General features: G+C 40.2%; 1 protein-coding gene across 2 annotated transcripts in view; it reads right to left on the bottom strand.

Moving 5' to 3' along the window:
- Nucleotides 1-8,086: 8,086 nt before the first annotated feature.
- Nucleotides 8,087-18,213, bottom strand: part of HGF (hepatocyte growth factor) — an 85,392-nt gene continuing 75,265 nt past the window's right edge. For both annotated transcript variants that reach the window (XM_090041893.1, XM_090041895.1), the window contains exons 17-18: nucleotides 14,479-14,624; nucleotides 8,087-12,513 (exon numbers count right to left, since the gene is read on the bottom strand). In XM_090041893.1, coding sequence (XP_089898019.1) covers nucleotides 12,349-12,513; nucleotides 14,479-14,624 — 311 coding nt within the window. In that variant the 3' untranslated portion in view covers nucleotides 8,087-12,348. The remainder of the gene's footprint in view (nucleotides 12,514-14,478; nucleotides 14,625-18,213) is intronic.

Genomic DNA, 18,213 nt, shown 5'->3' with positions numbered 1-18,213 from the left:
ATCCTCTCTCCACTGGCTTCAGTCATACAATTTTACTTATACAATGTGGATCCAAGCCTGGATAATGGAGGACAGTTAGCATCAGGCAGAGCACCCATCTGTAAAAACCTCTGCCAAATCATCATGATGTGGACCTGAGATTTTAAGGACTGTTTTTCCTAAAAGCAACGCCATATATACATGTTAATACAGTTGAAATTCACTAATTTGAACTGCCCTAGTTGCATTAACTTTAGTCCTCATTTGATGAGGACTTGTTCATTTGAACAAGCCAATTTTAATTTGCATTACAGATGTCCATGTGTATATAGTGACAGCTGTAGTCTGGATTAAATCTAGAAAAATGGAACATCTGTAAATGGCTCTAGTATGGAAGATGGGAAGAGACTTATATAATTAAGCCAGCAATTCTGAAAAAAAGAATAATTGATAAGTTACTTCAACATTTCCACCTTGCAAATGATGATAAGGTGGCTAGCCATTTCCGACATGAGAAAGAAATGTAAAGTGCCTTGAGTCAACTTGCGTGGACTGCCAAGAACCTGCCAATAGCAGATCATAAATCTTATCCACAGAACAATGCAGAAACTTAGCTTGCAAAAGTGCTGCTGTTTTTTGGTTTATTTTTCCCTCTTCAGCATTAGAAAGGAATAAAATGTACCAGAAAAATGCTCTAAGGAAAAGGGATTAGGATAAATTTGGATTAATAGGCTTAATGGAGCCAAAAATGCAATTGAGACACTATTGTGCTAGATCCTGTACAAACACATAGGCCCAGATCTCCAAAAGAATTAGGTGCACCAATTTGGACCACAACCAAGCTCCTACAGTGGAGTTTACAAACCCAAATTTAGTACCTACATTTCCTAGACAGTGAATAGGAGAGCCAGACAAGGGATGGGACTCACAACACTCAATTTTCTAAGTGGAGTCACTTAAGACAGTCAGTAAGAAACATGAAAGAGTGTAACACACTTTAAATCTAGCCTTTCTCCTACATTTGGGTGCTTGCCTGCAGTCCTGATTCAGAAATTACGGAGATGAGGATTCACAACAGAAAGGGGGTTTTCTTTATGTGCTTGGGAAACTATGTTCCTTTAAGCATAGTAGAAGGACTTCTCTGTTAAAAACCAGGGGGGTAGAAGAGTCTCCTGGAAAGTGGGAGGTGTGGGCTTGGACACCTTTAGGCTGACAAAGTCCTAGACCCTGGGTGAATTGGCTGCTGAGATTTGTGCTGAACTCTAAGGGTGTCTGGAGACATGCAGGGACGAGCTGTAATTGCTGCAGGTCAGAACGACTCAATTAATCGATTCTTCTGGACCATGCTAATTAGCATGCTCCAGCAGCTTCCACATTTCATGTAGCAATGTTCAACAAGCTTTAATTAAAGTGCCCCTCCCGCAATTTTTTTTTCAATCAGGTTACTTCTCAGGGTGCTGTACATTTGAAAGATGGTATAAGGTGTGAGCAGATATGTGCCCTCTGGATGCTTGGAGGTGTGCCAGGAGGCTGCTTCAACACAGGAAGCCCCCCCCCCCCCCCGGGGGGGGGGGAGAGGGTAGTCTTTAATTAGAGCAGTTCTGAGAGCTCCTTTAATTAAAGTACTGCAGTGTCTCATGTATCAGCATGCCCAGACTTCAAAATGGGAGCAGGTTTAACTAAAGCCCATTGAATGATTTGTAATTAAGCTCCCCAGCCACCATTTTGAACAGAAAATGTAGAGGTGGTATAAGCACACTAATTAGCACACTCCAGCAAGTTCAGTTAATTGAGTCTCTCCAAAGTGTTGTAATTACAGTGCATTGGAGCAGCCTCCCGCCACATCTATAGGTACTTGGAGGGCACATATCTACTTATATCCTCACATCTTCTGGCATCTTTCAAAGGATCTGGCAGCAGCCTGGTTAAGAAACACTGGCCTAAGTCTGTTCTCACCTAATTAGCAGAATGCATAGATTTGTGTAGAAACCAATAGGCAATCCACAATCACATACGTTGAAACTTTTAAGCAGGACTTTAATGAATTGCACACTAGAGAAAAGGTAAAAAGTGACCAAAATTCATAAACCCCTTCTGAATCTGGGCACTAGCTCTAATGTATTTCACAGTGTTTCATCATGGAAGTGCTGGCTGTAAAGATCTGCACATTTACTGGAGAAGTGAAAGCAATGTGCTGGCAGTTATATGGATCTGATTGGATGCTGGCTGATGTGAGATTTCCTCAGGGAGCCAAGTGAAAGACTTACTCAGATTAATAAAATAGTCAGAAGTTGGCAGCTAGAAACTCAAAATAGAATCATAGGATTGGAATGGACAGAAAGGACCATGTAGTCCAAATTCTTGCAAAGATATAGGATTCACTTTCCCTACATAACACCAGAGAGATGTCTGTCTAGCCTCTCCCTTAAAAGCTCCAATTAATGAGAATTAACAGCCTCCACACAGCCTGTTCCATTATTCTATTATTCCTATAGATTCAATTTAACTCTGCTTTACTGTACTCTAAATAAAATGTCTCATGTCCAAGCCTTCTTGACAACTGATTTCTACCCTCTACATGGCAGCCTTTCAGAGATTTGAAAATGGCTGTCCTGTTCTCCTCAATCTTTACTTCTTCAGACTAAACTCACCTGGTGTCTTCGGCCTTTTATCAGATGATTTGCCTTGATCATCTTCATCACTCTTCTTTGGATCTTTTCCAGTCTCTCTGACTTCTTCTCAAAATGTGGCACCTAAAAACCAGACATGGCACTCCAGAGAAGGCCCAACCAGCACCACATCCTAGGTCTTGCATAAAATGCACCTGTTAATAAAACCCAATTTTTTTTTCTGATTCATGACGAGTTTGTGCTCTACCATAACATCCCAGATTCTACTCAGAGGTGCTACTGTGACACTAGTTTCATAGTTGGTAGAGTTGGAAGTGACCTGAGCAGACCAAATCTGGCCCCCCGCCATGGCAGGAAAGAGTACCTTTCGAAGAGTCTTTCAAATGACCCCAGCAAGGTGATTATCTAGCCTCTTTTTGAACACCCCCAGGGTAGGAGCCAGCACCACTTCCCTTGGAAGTTGATTCCAGACCCTAGCCGCCCTGACAGTGAAGTAGCGCCTCCTGATGCACTAGCTATTCCCTACTCTGTTTGTATGCATTTTCTTTTTATTTCCTATACATAACCCATATATTTATCTTTGCTGAACTGTATTTTATTGTCTACCCCATTTCTCTAATTTATCAAGATTAAATTTCTCCTCCAAAGAGCTCACCCCCCCATTGATTCTGCACCATCTGCTAATTTAAACAGTATTTCTAGTCCAAATTATTCAGAAAAAAGTTTTCCAAGGCTGGACCCCCAAACTGATGCCCCTACCTGATCAGCAAACAACTAAATAAATGAAAGCTGCCTTCAGAACTTACAATCTGTCCCACAGAAAATAAAATATAATAAAATATATATATTTTTAAATCTTTTCATTCCAAGATAGAGTGAAAGGCCAAATATTTCTTTTTTTTTTTCTCCTGGGAAGGAAAGACTGAAAAAAATACATTTCAGAAAACTAAACAGAATTATTCAATTTGATTCATAGGCTACTCATTCCTGGAAAGTTAAGCAACCAGCTGACAGAGTGGGGGCAGGTGGTTGTCTGGGAATTGATTGTCCAACAAACCTTACTAAAAAATGGTCACAAAAAATATTTTCATGTTGATGAACCTGCATGTTATGTATGGTGGAAAAATCCTTCCAACAGAAAATTCCTAAGTAGCTCCGATGCAAAATTTGTTAAAGCAAAGCTTGGACTTTCCTTTCTTTTTTTGGAGTTAAGTGTTTAAAAAGGGCAGAAAGTTATGATTAACTTTCTGCCTGTTTTAAAGTTATAAGTGATGTGTGCCTCACTACAGAGTTAAAAAAACTAATACTTATGGATAAATGCCCGTGCGCTATAGCACCAAGGGAGTCATTAGCTATAAGTGGCAACCGACGGGATTAAAGAACTAAAAGTTTACGGCTAGAACATAAACCCTCACTACTAGAATAAAAGGCCAGTTAAATCTGGAAAATCCATCCAGTGTTTGAAAAGGAAAGATTCAAAAGGCATGAGAAGAGCGCAGAAAGCACACTAATGGAGAGGTAAGGCCTTCTGAAGACAGCTGTGCCTTCCCTGCAGAAGGGGTACCTGTGGTTTTAAAAGGAGAAGTGATAGGAAGAGTCATAAGTCTAAAGGGATTTGATCCCTGTATGGGTGTGTCTACCTCAGAGAGAGAGACAGAAAGGGCCACATTGTCTTCCATCTATTAGGCATTTAAATCAACTTGGATGCCTGAGTGCGAGCCTATTCCATACTGCTCTAGCCCTGGAAAAACAGCTAATGGAAAAGGCTGGATTCTCGCCATGAACAACTGGTGCCTTCCGTGGCTTGGGGGGCACCATGTTGGCAAGTGGCAAGTGGGGACTGCCTGCAGCTATCGCCTATGCTGTTGGTGGCGGTGAGCAGTGAGCAACTAGTGGGGGCCACCTGCCGCCACCACCGGTGGTGTTGTGGGGGATGGCGAATGGTGAGCAGGGACCACTGGTGGCCATGTTGGCAGCAAGGGGGAATGGCAACCCCCCACAGAAGCCAGTGGCAACCAGCCTTGGTGGGGGGGGCACATGTCTCCTTATGCCCCCCCCCATGCATCGCCTATGATCCTTGTCCTCCTCACTGCTTCTTTATGACCTATTCTTAAGTGGGAGGAGTGCTACCAAAGTAGATGCATTAATGGTTTTTTCTGACTTGAACACGGTGGAATAGGATCACATTTAGGTGCTTTCATTCAGTGGATGGCAAATGGGTAGAATAGAATTTGGCTTCAAGTTTTCAAAATCAGCCTCAAAGAGTGAAACTAGCAGTTAGGGAAAACTGCTATAAATAACATGGAAAAAAGTAAGGAACGGTTATCCAGTCTTATGCACCGGAAAACATTCACTTTGGCTCTTTGCAATACCTGCGCGAACAACCTAAAGGTAAAAATTTCCAGGGACTGGAGTCAAAAGGGAGCTGTATTAGATGATTCAGGGTTGAACATTGTAACTTCAGGCATACTGCCAAAATACAACCTCAAATTAGGTACCTAGGCTTCTTAGAGATGGGTGGCTATAATCTTAAGAATGGGATTCATAGAAGCCAGCACACTGAGTGGAGCCACCTGAGCTCAGCAGTAGGAAATGCTGAAGAGGATGACAGGATATCATTCCTTTCCCCAGAAGAGGATGTCTGTACGGGACAAGGCAATGCCAGTGTGCTACTCCTGGTCCTCAAGGGTGTGCACTAACTCCTAGTGCCTAACTTATTCAGTACCTGTATGAGGTTTTGTGGTCTCAGGTGCCCGAGGAGACACAAATCAGGCCAACATATTCAAGTTTTAAATGACTCTATAATGAAAATCCTTTTTTTATATGGGTTGTGTCATTTGCTCAGCCAATTGTTTATCCTGTTATAAGCAACAACCTTTCTAAACTTCCTGTCAGCTGAAGAAAAAGTAGCAATGAAAGGTTTCTTTCTTTCTTTCTTTTTAATTCTAGTATGGCATAACAATGTTGTGAAACTCAGTGGATTAACAGCAGATGGCACATTTATGGACCAGGCACGAAAGGATCCAGTCCATAACAGCCATGTTGATGTGATGCATATTTCCTGTTTATGTATCATAATGATGTCAATCCTTTGGGAAACAAAACCAGCTGGGAATTTTTTCAATTAATATTATCTAAGCTGTATTACGCACTATAAACTCACTTATCACTAGAGAGAAAATCTTACCCCAAGTCCCTGAATGTCCCTATATTCTTATTCTTACTTTTAAGTATCCCAGTTCAACTGTATACCTTCTGCATAGTTTATATTTACTGCCTTAACAGACTCAACATCCAGCCTGGATTTTTCCCCCAACAAGGCACAATTTTAACACACATGACGAAGAACAATATTGTCCAGAAGATATGTGCTGAGGTGTTGTGCATCCTTAATTTACACTGAAGTCAGTAGATACTTGGCACAAAAGCACTCTCTTAATAAACGTAATTTATAGTAAAAGAAAATCTTTTCAAAAAAAGTAGTCAATTTTGAAACAAAAGTAGTCAGTTTGCATGTCTGAAAATTAGGGCTCGTATCTTTCAAACGAAATGCAGCATTCTTATATATGTTCTTGTATTTTTCAAGTGTAAAAATCTCTTTGAATTTAAAAAAAAAAAGAACACCATACTCATTACTAAGCAGTGAGGCTTCAGTGGGACTTAAAAGTACATGCCTAAATGTGCTTAATTGCTTTGACAGAGGTGGGCTGGACTACATGCTTAAGCCCTTGGCTGAATTAGGACCTAAAGCAATCCTGATGCCAATCAGAATACAAAAGTGGATAAGGAGAGCAGAATTCTGGCCCTAAAATTTGTATCAGTAGGGCTTTGTTATTCTTTTAAATGGATTTAGCGGAAGCCGCTGGTCTCTCCCTTGCTGTGAATTACAGTCCTCTCCATACTTAGAAGAAATCACTATCCATTCTTAAGTGTTCTGAGACAGTGTGGACCATTTTAGGAGAACTAAAACTATTAGGCTTGTCACACCACATATCCCATGTTACAAAAAGTGAGAGCACATAAAAGAATGTTATCTGCTCATGTTAGTGCTGCTTTGGCATTAACCTTTTTATGGTGTGCCATTTACCAATCCAGCTGCTTCCTTTCCTATTTATTGAGTAATTTTTATTAGAACATAGCTGTCCAGACATCGGCGCTTTTGAAGGCAGGGTTGATATACAACCGAGTTCTGCTAATGGCTTGTTCTGTTTACATGTGGATTGTTGAATAGCAAAGTGCAGAAAACAAATACTAAGGACCTTTTCTCAATTATGATGGCTGGAGTGCAATATTCTTATTAACTCCCAAAGATAACAAAGCCAAAACCACTGACTTAGTTCTGGATACAGGGCTTTCTATCTCCAAAGTACTATGCGAATGTTAGGTAAGTCTCTTGGAGGGAAGGTAGTTTCAAAGTATTATCATCATTGTCAACAAAATTCAGATTACAAACACCCCAAACTGCGTGAGAAGTCAAACCAGAGCTGGCCTTAGGGAAAATGACACCCTAGGCAAAGGTGTATTTTGGCGCTCTCCACAAGTCAGTGGCACTGCTACAGGCAGAGGAAGGCAGGGGTGCAGGGCACAGTCTGTCCAGCAGGAAGGCAGTGGCATAATGCACCAGGCAGGAAAGTGGGCAGACCCTGCTGCTGTTGCCCACACTGCTCCTCCTGACCTACAGCTGGAGGTGGGGGGGGCAGGCTGGGCTAGGCACCACTTCTGCTGCCTGGGTGGAGGAGAGCACTGTGCACACATATGTGAGCAGCCTGTGCTCACAACACTCTGATCACATGTGTGTGTGCAGGAGGGGGCACCCCCAAACCCTGAGCAATCACCCACCCCTAGGACCGGCTCTGTGTCAAACTATTAAAAAGATGGGCCCATTGGCAAAACTTAGATCTGTGTTGGGATGTCCAAAGCATAAACATTTAAAACTAACTATTCAAACTGGGGTTGGAGTTGAATATAGTTTAATGGATAGAAAACTGGACTTGTCACTCCAAAAGAGAAAATAAGTAGAACAGTTTCAGACTGATATATAACTTGGAGTCGCAGAGATTAAAGTTGCCAGGCCTCTACTACTGTTCTTTTAAAGGATTATAAATCTCCTAGCAGGTGCTGTCTGACTTTATATTCTGTTTTAATTACACTTTTTCCTCCTAGTCTTATCTCTTGTTTTTCTTCTTTTTTCAATCCTAGTACGTTTGGACCTAATCATCCTTCTCATTCTTAGCACTGAAATACTGAGTGTAACTTGGTAGAATCAGTTATATCTTTATTTGTAAGCACTATAACTAGAAGCATTAAACATGTATCAGAGGAAGTTTTTCCATTAGTTCTCAATCCTTACTTCTTTGTACACTCAAAACCCTCACTGAAATCAAGGGAGGGAGAGGGGGAAGGCATTATATTTTTCTATCACAGCAAGATCTTCCAAATGTAGTTTTCTTAAAATAAAAACTATAATGCTGAATATGTTATTGGTTTTTTCTATAAAATGTTTTATTAAGAATAATAAGAATAAACAAGTTTACAAAAATACCAACTTTATTAACTAATGATGATGTCATTAATTACAGAATCTTTGTAATATAAGTTATAACTACAGTGTTCCCTTCTTGGTAGGCATTCTGTTAGCCCCATTCAGTAGGAAGCATTCATAATTTTCTTTCTGTTTAAATACAAGAAATTATCACACCATCCACCGAGTTCCACTGACAGCCCCTGCAGTTAGGTTCCAAATTAGGAAACTCCATATGCAATTGCCCACAAGCCTGTTTAAAAAGGGACAATGGAAAAGGTGAAAAGCAATGTTAGTGCCTGCCAGCAGCCCCAACGTTCATGATACAGTAATATGCCAGTGCACACAAAGGGTGAAGGAAGTAATCAGTAAGTAAGCAGCCCTTATGCAGACAAAGCTCTCAAGGATTTCCACTGGGATCATTTCACTCGTTATTAGGCTTCTGAAAGAATGCATATAAGCCGAGGCTGCTGGAGCACTTGCCACCACAGATTCTAGGTTTTCCATGTGTTTCTACCCAAGGACCTGTGCGATTGGGTATGCAGCCATGATTGAAGGGTTGAGCACATTTCAAGTCTAGTTCTCCAGTCTTTTGGCAAAAAACACCCTCTGATTTCAAGGGGCATTTTGCCTGAGTAGGTTGTACCCCACACAGATATTTGGGGCCTTTCCAGAAGGCCTTATTTCATGTGAATGTCATGAAGAAGTTCAATGGCACTACTTGTGCAAGAATTTGAGGAGGCTCTATAAGAGCTCTTCTCTTAAACCAGAGAACGGGGTTTTAGCAGCATCAGAAAAAACTAACCCAGCAGATTTAATGAGAGCTTTAATTACAAAGGGCTCTTTGTTTCTTTTTCCCTTAGTCTTAACTGAAAGGTAATAATGAAAAACAAAAACACCCCAAAGTTTGGAGAGAAGGTTTGCATTACAGAAGTAAGAGCTATCAGCCAGAGCCAGCGCTCAGAGGAAATCGCAGCAAAGTTCCCATTATCCTGTTTAAATCCAGTTATCACATCTTCCATAGTCTAAGGAGTAGTATTTTTTTTTCTGCATGAAAAATGTGAGGAACAAAGGTGAGCTCGAATTCAAGACAAATATCAGTGACTGAGAGTTTTCATCTTTGTCTCGTAACTTCTAACCATAACCACCCAATTCTTTTAACTCTGATCATGACTAATTAATCCATAGAGCCCAATTCAAGGTCCATTTAAAGCAGCAGGAGACTTTCCAGTGACATCAGTGAACACTGGGTCAGCTTCTAGTTATTACAGAAACAAGTATTTTCAAAACAGTGAAATACATATCAATAGTGTCCTTTTTAAAGAGAATGCTGTAGCTATAACATTTGCCTGGTACAGTACCATTGGCACCAACAAGAAATATTCACAGGAATAAATGAAGTACAAATTCATTACCACATGTCAATTCTTCTCTAACCTTGCTCTTCAGAGTCTCAAGTTCCCTCCATGCGGAGAGAGAGAGCACCTGATAAGCAAGTGCCTGCCAACGTGTTACGTTCTAGAGCATCGACTCTACACAACTTGTTTTAGCGAGACGCTGCCTAGAACAAACAGGTAAAATTCCTTACGCATTGTCTAACAAAAACCAGTATATTTATCATATATATATATATAAAAAATCATATTATCTTCTGCACAGCAGAAGTGTGTAACTAAAATACTTTAGGATCCATTTCTTCATATTTTTGTAGACATAACAAAATGCCTGCAAATATAGTACAGTGAGCACATAACAATTCTTAGAATAGGAAAAGTGACACGGAATTGTATACGTCTTCCATGTTCTAATTGACAGCCAAAAATAAAAACTCACTAGGAGTCCCTTATCTGTCTTTAAAAGTTAATTGTTTCTTAATGTACTGTCAACATATATTTAATGAGAATATATTTTTTACATATATGGCAACAAGTATCTGTAAATACAACAGGCTAAATCCTGCCCTCTGCTAGGTTACTGAATCGGAGGAACCAGAAAGCAAAGGGTGCATAAGAGCCAGAGTGCAATGGGAAGTGTGTCAGTCTAGCATCTAGAACCTGGAAGGCCTTGTCATTAGCAGGGATCCTAGTTTTCTCTGATAAAAAAACCCAGAAAAATTAACCCCAAAATCCGATTTTTTCCCTGATTAAAATGAAACGCCACTATATATATATATCAGAGACAACCAGGATGGGCTGGTCATTACTCACTTAAATAGCCCCATTTTGACGAAGGATAAGGAAGGATTTTCAGGAACACACCTCTGTGTTTTGAGTGCTGGACATAAGCCTTAATTTAATGATGTACTTAAACATAGGCTGAAGGTTCAATCCCGTTCACCAAAACACTTAAGCACACATGTCAATCCAATTAAAGTGCTTTGCTGAATAAAGATTAGTGAGTCACAGTCCTTTGGGTGCATCCCAACACAGTTCACCCTGCAGGGTTACTTTTTCACTAGGGCAGGATTCAGCCCTATGGCACTCAGCATGTAACTATAACAAAACATGTTTTATTCGTGTGACTCTATGAAAAGATGCCTGTTTAAGAGCAATATAGTTATGCACTTTGCTTAACTGAACGGTTTGCTTTCTGGAACATAGACAATTTATATAGTTCACAAATAAAGTAACCATAAAGTTACGTATATGATTTAATGTACTGTAATAATAAGTACAATGGGATTATATGTCATATCCATTTGCCAGCAATTACAGGGTAATTAGACCATCTATTAGAAAATATTGCCATTTGCTAATTGCTCGGTTCTTTCATTTATACAATGTATTCTAAAGGAGCAACCCCTCATAGATGTTGGATTGTTTTTTTCTTGTTTCAACAATAATAAAGAAAATTATGGTTCTACATGTGCACACACAAAAGAAACGCAAGCAATTAAACTATTAGAAATGTTCTGCATATTGTATAGCAGGCAATACTCACCCCCACGATTGTTTTATTAAATTTAAACACATAATGTTAGAGAAGTATTTTTTGGCCACATACAGTTAGTTCTTTGTTAAAGAGAATATATGATACCCATAAAGAAGAGATGGGTAATGTTACTGAAGTTATATGACACCTTCCACTCTATTTTCGAATCATAGTTCTTTTACTGGTTTGGCTTGTTATACAAGACAGACAGAGACTCTACCCCCAGAGAAAGTATGCATTTTTCATTTACATACCTGAAGACATAACTTGGCCTTATCTACATTAAATATTCTTTTTTTTCCCGTTAATTTTATCAGCTAAGGGCCAAATTCCACTCTCACTATATTGCTATAAATGCAGAGTAGCTCCCTTGAGGTAACTAGAGTCACTCAATTTACAGCACAGTTAATGAAAGAGATACGAACTTAACTCCCTATATGAATATCATTTATTTTAATGATAAAAATGGTCTTTTATTGGCTAATCATGATACATTACTGGAACGCTATGAAATACACTTTACTTGGCACTGTAATATAGCATTAATTAGGAGACTTTAAAATAAAAAGCAAATGACTGAAAATTTGCTAATAACTTAGCACTATGTCTCTTCCCTTTTCAGGTGTTTTGTTATAATAGATACTATATACTTGTGGTGTAGCAAGTATAGAGCTAGTTCCAATAAATTGTGTAAAGACCATTCCCATTGACTTCGATAAGAACTCTGCTGATGGAGTGTTTAAAGACTTGAGTACACAATGAGAAGGTTAAAGAGATTACATTTAAAATCAGATATTTGATGAATTTAAATTCTGAAAATTGGGGAAGAGAAATAGGTCCATAAATGTTGTACAGATCAATGCTCTCAGCTCTCAGGAAGACTGATAGAGCAGTACATAGCGCAGTCTGAAAGAGGTGTGTAAAACAAACTTCCTTTGTTTCTCATGAACAAGCTGACCAGAAGAGCAGCATAGAAAGAAACCACATGATCTATTTCCATAAAACTCATTATCAGCCAGCATTAGTATTGTTTACCCATTCAAGTATCTTCAGGAAATATGTCACTATACTTGCATATACTGTAGCTCACTTCAACACTTATAAAACAACACTGGTAGACAAAAACATCAGAAAACACCCATAAATATCAACAGAAGCTCAACAACTTGACTAGCAAGTAGTTTAAAAAAAGAATCATGGATCTTTACATTACACGTTAATTTCACGTTCTCTGAAATCCTCATGAGAATGGAAGTGGTTCTTTTATGTAGAATATTCCATTATAACTCATTTGTATGTCTGCAAGATTTTGCGTATCCACTTGGAGTAATATGCCACTCGGACAAAAATACCAGGCCGATTTGGAATGGCACATCCACGACCAGGAACAATAACACCCACTACTATTTTCATCCTGTTTTGTTCACACACCAAGGGACCACCATAATCCCGCTGAGGAAAGAGAAATAAAAAACAAGCATTATTTTTAAAAAGTTAAAAGTTGTTTTCTTGGCCTAGATTCTTTGGGGTACCACCATTAGTGAAGCTGTTCATAGAATGGGGGACACAGACACACACACAGCCATAGGGTCCACCTCCACCTGAGTCTAATGATCACTGAGCTGCTGTAGTTACCAGCACATAAGAGAGTTGTGTGGCTCAGTCACCAGAGCTGAATGACCAGGTAGACCCATTTCCAGCTTGATCAACTGGGAACGGCCCTTGACAAAAAACTGCCAAGGCTCACAGCACTGGAATTTAGCAAGCTGTTTCAGTTATTCTGCCACCATCTCCCAGAGTTAGGTGATATTCAGATTTTCAAAAAATAATCACAGTCAGGGTCTATGTCAACAGGCAGGTTTGGCATGGTCTTACAAAAAATAAGCCACATTAGACTCCATCCCGATCCTTGTTCACACATGGTTACAATGCCTTCAAGCTTCACTATGAATACTATTGAGCTTTTCTTTCAGCTACCTAGCAAGAACAAATGCGTTTGTGCACATACAAATCAGACTGCAAAAGAGCAGCTGCTTGGAAAATCTCTTTGCTGTGTTGGTAGGCTATTGATAAAAAGGTATTACTGAAAGAACTGGCAAGGTTATCCTCTTAAGTGCAAATGTTGAAGGGCAAGGGCTTTGGGCATGTATGTGAAGATAGCAAAGCCCAACATTTGTCTGTCTTAAAAATGTGCAACCTGACAAATTACACTCTCTTTTCTCAAGTGCACTGGAGAATTAACAGGGATTGACCCTTACTAGGGTTTTTGCTCTCACTTATTGCAGGAAAATCCCCAGATGCACTGCTACAGTATGGCCCAAAACCTTCTGGTAAAATATTTTCTGAAGTGATGTTTCACCTGCCAGTTTGACTCAGTTTTACTGTTTGTGCCTTGTTGAGAAAGGCTGTTGCAAGTAGAACACAGGAAGGAAGAACCATCTGTTGGTTACAGTCATTGCTAATATCAATGCATGGCTTTTCTTCCTTCAGGCCAATAAGAAGCACTGCATTTCCTGAGGGTTTCATGCAGATATGTTATTTAGCATGCATAAAATCGCACATATAATGAAACACTTAATTATAAAGAAAATGCTTTGTTAAGATCCCATGGATCCCTAGTGAATTTTGATGCTACCCTTGAGCACTAAAAATTATTTTATTTTAGTAATATCACTTCAGTTAGGGAACTATAATCATACTAAGGGTGTTCACTCATAGCAGTTTGATTTTTTGAGTAAAGAATAAAAAACGACCCACTAAAATGAATGTAAATATTCCCTTTGGCTTCTCAGAATCGTAAGATTGAAACAAACCTTACGGGTCATTTGATCCCACCCCTACTCCTAAAATTTGGGCTCAGATGCAGATTGCAATCAAAGGATAGCAAATACCTCCACAAAGTACTACCAATTCAACTGTTTTACCTAGAAACAGCTGGAATCTGTTTTTCCTTTCGTCTCTTGCAAGACCCCTGCCACTTTCTGTGATGAATATAAATATGTTCTCTCTCCTCCTCTCTCTACCATCATATAAATTATGTTATTTTTATTTTACCAGTTATTACTATACTGAATAGTAACTTACACCAGAAATAGATCCTTGTCCTGGAGAGCAATTCAGCATGTGATGTTGATATGTAAGTGAGTTTAACACACCTTAAAGTACTTTCCTGTAATAAGGTCACAGACTCAGTGATTTCAAAGGAACATTTGCTAAATAAGGTACTACCCAATGTCAGAAAAAGGACCTTTGTTTGCAATGCGAAGTAGCACCAACATGTGATTTCTACTCATAAATTTAAAGCATACAGAATAATTAGGCAAAACAACAAATAAATTATTTGTCATTAAAAAGAAAAAAACACCCTGCTCTGTGTTTGTAGACTCCCTCACTCCATTTGCTGCAATACTACTTTACCTCACAAGGTCCAGAACCAACGGTCTCAGCCCCAGCGCAGATTTCTGACTCATTCACAGTGATTTTCCCTTTGAGATATTGGTTGCACTTCTCATTTCCTACAATAAGCAGGTTCGCTACTCGGAGCAGGCCATCAGAGGGAATCACTAACATGAAAAATCAGGAAAACAACTATGAACAAACAATATTTTGTTTTCATGAAAAACATTGAGTGCAAAACTGTTTGCGGTGCATCATGTATATTTAACTGCTGCTCTCTTCTCCATCCTCATGCTAATGAATGTGTAACTTTTACCTTTTTTATATTTGTTCCAACAAAAATGTCAGAAATGCATCTGCTGTGTAGGCATGTGTTATGTATAATATATATATATCATTATTATTATATTCTTCAGGTGCAATACCTGGAGCTGTATGTTGTCACTGGATAAAAAACCAAACATGGATTCATAAGTTTTATTCTTAAGCAATCACTGACTTGCTGTATGATTTTGGAACAATCACTGCAGGTGAAACTGAGACTTTGAGTAAAACCCTAGCTCCTTTGAAGACAGTTTGAGTTTATTCACTGACCTCAACATAGCAGGGTTTCACCCCATCTCTTGCAATGAATAAAAGCAAAACACAGAAGAGCATGCCAGGAACAACCCTAGGAAGAAAGTTTAGCAGCACAACAAAAGGTACTAATACACTCTGCTGCTGACAGCTATTTGGTCTGTGCCAGTAGTGGGTGGGGAGTTCTGGACTGCCCATACTCTATTGCCATAGACAAAATAGATGTTAGCAGCAATAATGTATTAGTACCTCCACCACCCCAGGGAGCTGCTTTGGAGGCTAGAGGTGCCCAAGCACCTGCCTGGCTTTCCCCACTCACAGAAATGCATGTTAAGCGATGCATCTCCACAAGAAGGGAAAGCCCAGGAAGTGTGGAACCCAGAAAATCTCAAGTGCCCCATGCCTCCATGCCAGGACCCACATGGCCACAGGGCTCCATGCTGGAACCTGCTCAGACCCATGCCTCAGAGATGCATGTATACAAGTACAAGAAGTATGGGGAATACACAAGATGAGTCAGAAGCTGCAGTCTGTGAAAACAATCTGATGGGCACCACTGGGACCTGGCGGGACAACTCTTCTGACTGGAATGTGAACACTGAGGGTTACACTCTGTTTTGGAACCACAGGGTTTGGAGACAAAGTGTTGGTGTTTATTTGTATGTCGAAAACGCATACATTTGTTCCCTGGTTCAGGAGGAAGAAGATGGCAAAGAAAAATGCATTTGGGTAAAGATGAAAGGTGAAAGATGCAGCATCAATATAATGGTGGGGATTTATTATAGACCACCTAATCAGGAAGAAGAGGTAGATGAGGCACCTAATCAGGAAGAAGAGGTAAGCAGGTGACAAATCTATCCAAAAGCTGTGGGATGGTACTGATAGGAGACTTCAATTTTTTGGCCATCTGCTGAAAGAACAAATGCATAAAACGGCAAACCAGTTCCTACTCTATGTGGAGGAAAACTTTCTCTTCCAAAAAGTGGACGAAACAATTAGGGTATCATCTAACTTGGATCTTGTCCCGACCAACAAGGAATAACTGGTGGAGGATGGGAAGGTGATGGGTAACTTGGGAGGAAGTGATCACGATAAACTAGAATTCCAGATCCTGGGACAGGGAAAGCATAAAGTCAGCAAAATTAGGATGCTATATTCCAAAAAGGCTGATTTCACCCAGGTCAGGGAACTAATAGGCATGGTGTCATGGAAGGGTAGATTGGAGGATAAAAGCACCCAGGAGGGATGGGAGCTTCTAAAGGGCACAGTATTGGAAGCCCAACAAAAAACTGCCCTGACATGACGAGAGAATGAAAAGAATGGCAAGAGACCATTGTGGATGCACAAGGAGCTTCTAGGATGTCTGAAATGCAAAAGGAAAGCATACAGGCAATTGAAAAATGGGAGGTCACTAAGGATACATACCATGAAATAGCATGAACCTGCAGGGACAAAACTAGAAAGGCAACTAGAAAGGCAAAGAATGAGGACAATTTTGCACCTGGCAAAGGAGGAGGACAATAAGAAAATGTTCTGTAAGCATGTTGGCCAGAAAAGAAGGCCTGAGGAAGCTGTGGTTCCTCTGTTAACAAGCCAGGAGGAACTCCTCACTGAAGATATGAAGAAGGTGGAGCTACTGAACAGCTACTTTGTCTCAGTCTTTACAAAAAAAAAAAAAATCAACTTCCAGACACCTAATAGGAATTACTTGGATAAGGAAGGGGGCAAGCTGAGGAGGAAATAACAAATAATGAATTCAAGCCAGCAGGGCCAGATGAGCTTCATCCCAGAGTCCTGAAGGGACTGATAGTTGAGATCCTGGAGCCCTTGGCAATGACCTTCATGAAGTCATGGGAGATAAGTCAGGCACCAGAGGGCTGGAAACGAGCCAGTGAAGTACCCCTCTTTAAAAAAGGAAAGAAGGATGACCCAGGGAACTACAGGCTGGTTAGCCTCACCCTCAATACCTTAGAAGTTACTGGAGCATACCCTGAGTCAGGCCATTGGCAAGCACCTGGAAGATGAAAAGCTGGTTGCAAGCAGCCAGCACGGATTTATGAAAAGCAAATTGTGTCAGAAAAAGCTGATCTCCATCTTTGACAAAGTAACAATTTGGGTGGATATAGGGAATGCTGTGGATATAGTGTATCTGGACTTCAGCAAGGCTTTTGACAAGGTCCTGCATGACCTTATCAGAAACAAATTGAAGAAACACAGGCTGGATTAAATTGTTACAAGATAACTGGCTCAGTAGCCACAGGGTAATTATTAATGGCTCCAGGTGAGAATGGCAGGAGATTTCGAGTGGAGTCCCACAGGGGTCTGTTGTGGGCCCAGTACTGTTCAATGTGTTTATTAATGATTTAGAGGCTGGCATAGAAAACTTCTTGAACAAGTTTGCAGATAACATGAAAATGGAAAGGATTACACACATGTTGGAGGATGAGAGCACAGTTCAGAAGAATCTCAGCAGACTGGAAAGTTGGGCTAGAACTAATAGGATGAAGTTCAGTGCAGACAAATGCAAGGTACTGTACCTTGGGAGGAATAATCAAAAATACAAATTTAAAGAGGATTGCAGCTCTATGGAAAAGGCAATGGGAGTCTTGGTAGACCACAGACTCAAAATGAGTCTGCAGTCTGATACACCCACACAAAAGGTGAATGTGGTTTTGGGCTTCATTAATAGAAGCATTAGGTGGAAGACACAGGACGTGACAGTCTCTCTCTACTCAGCACTGGTTAGGCCTTCCCTAGAGTATCGTGTGCATGTTTGGGCTCCACATTTTAAAAAGGACATGGAGAAATTACCGAGGGTCCAGAGGTAGGCAACAAAGATGATCAAGGGCTTAGAAGGCAAGTCACACAAGGAAAGGGTGAAGGAGCAAGGTATGTTCAGCTTGCAAGGTATGTTGCACCTTAAGAGGTGACAGGATAGCAGGCTACAAATACTTGAAGGGCTGTCATAAAAAAGAGAGACTGCATCTTTTCTTTCTTGCTGCAGAAAGGAGGATGCAGACCAATGGCCTGAAGTTGCAGCAAAGTAAATTTGGGTTGAATATCTGGAAAAACTTTCACTGTGAGAATAGTAAGGCAATCGATTAAATTGCCTAGGGAAGTTGCCCAGGGGACCTCCATCACTGCAGGTGTTCAAGAAGAGGTTGGTCAGCCACTAGTGAA

The sequence above is a fragment of the Crocodylus siamensis genome, chromosome 4 (assembly GCF_052110815.1).
Source record: "Crocodylus siamensis isolate JL-2025a chromosome 4, ASM5211081v1, whole genome shotgun sequence".
Classification (NCBI taxonomy): domain Eukaryota; kingdom Metazoa; phylum Chordata; order Crocodylia; family Crocodylidae; genus Crocodylus; species Crocodylus siamensis.
This window is presented reverse-complemented; position numbering and strand designations above follow the sequence as displayed.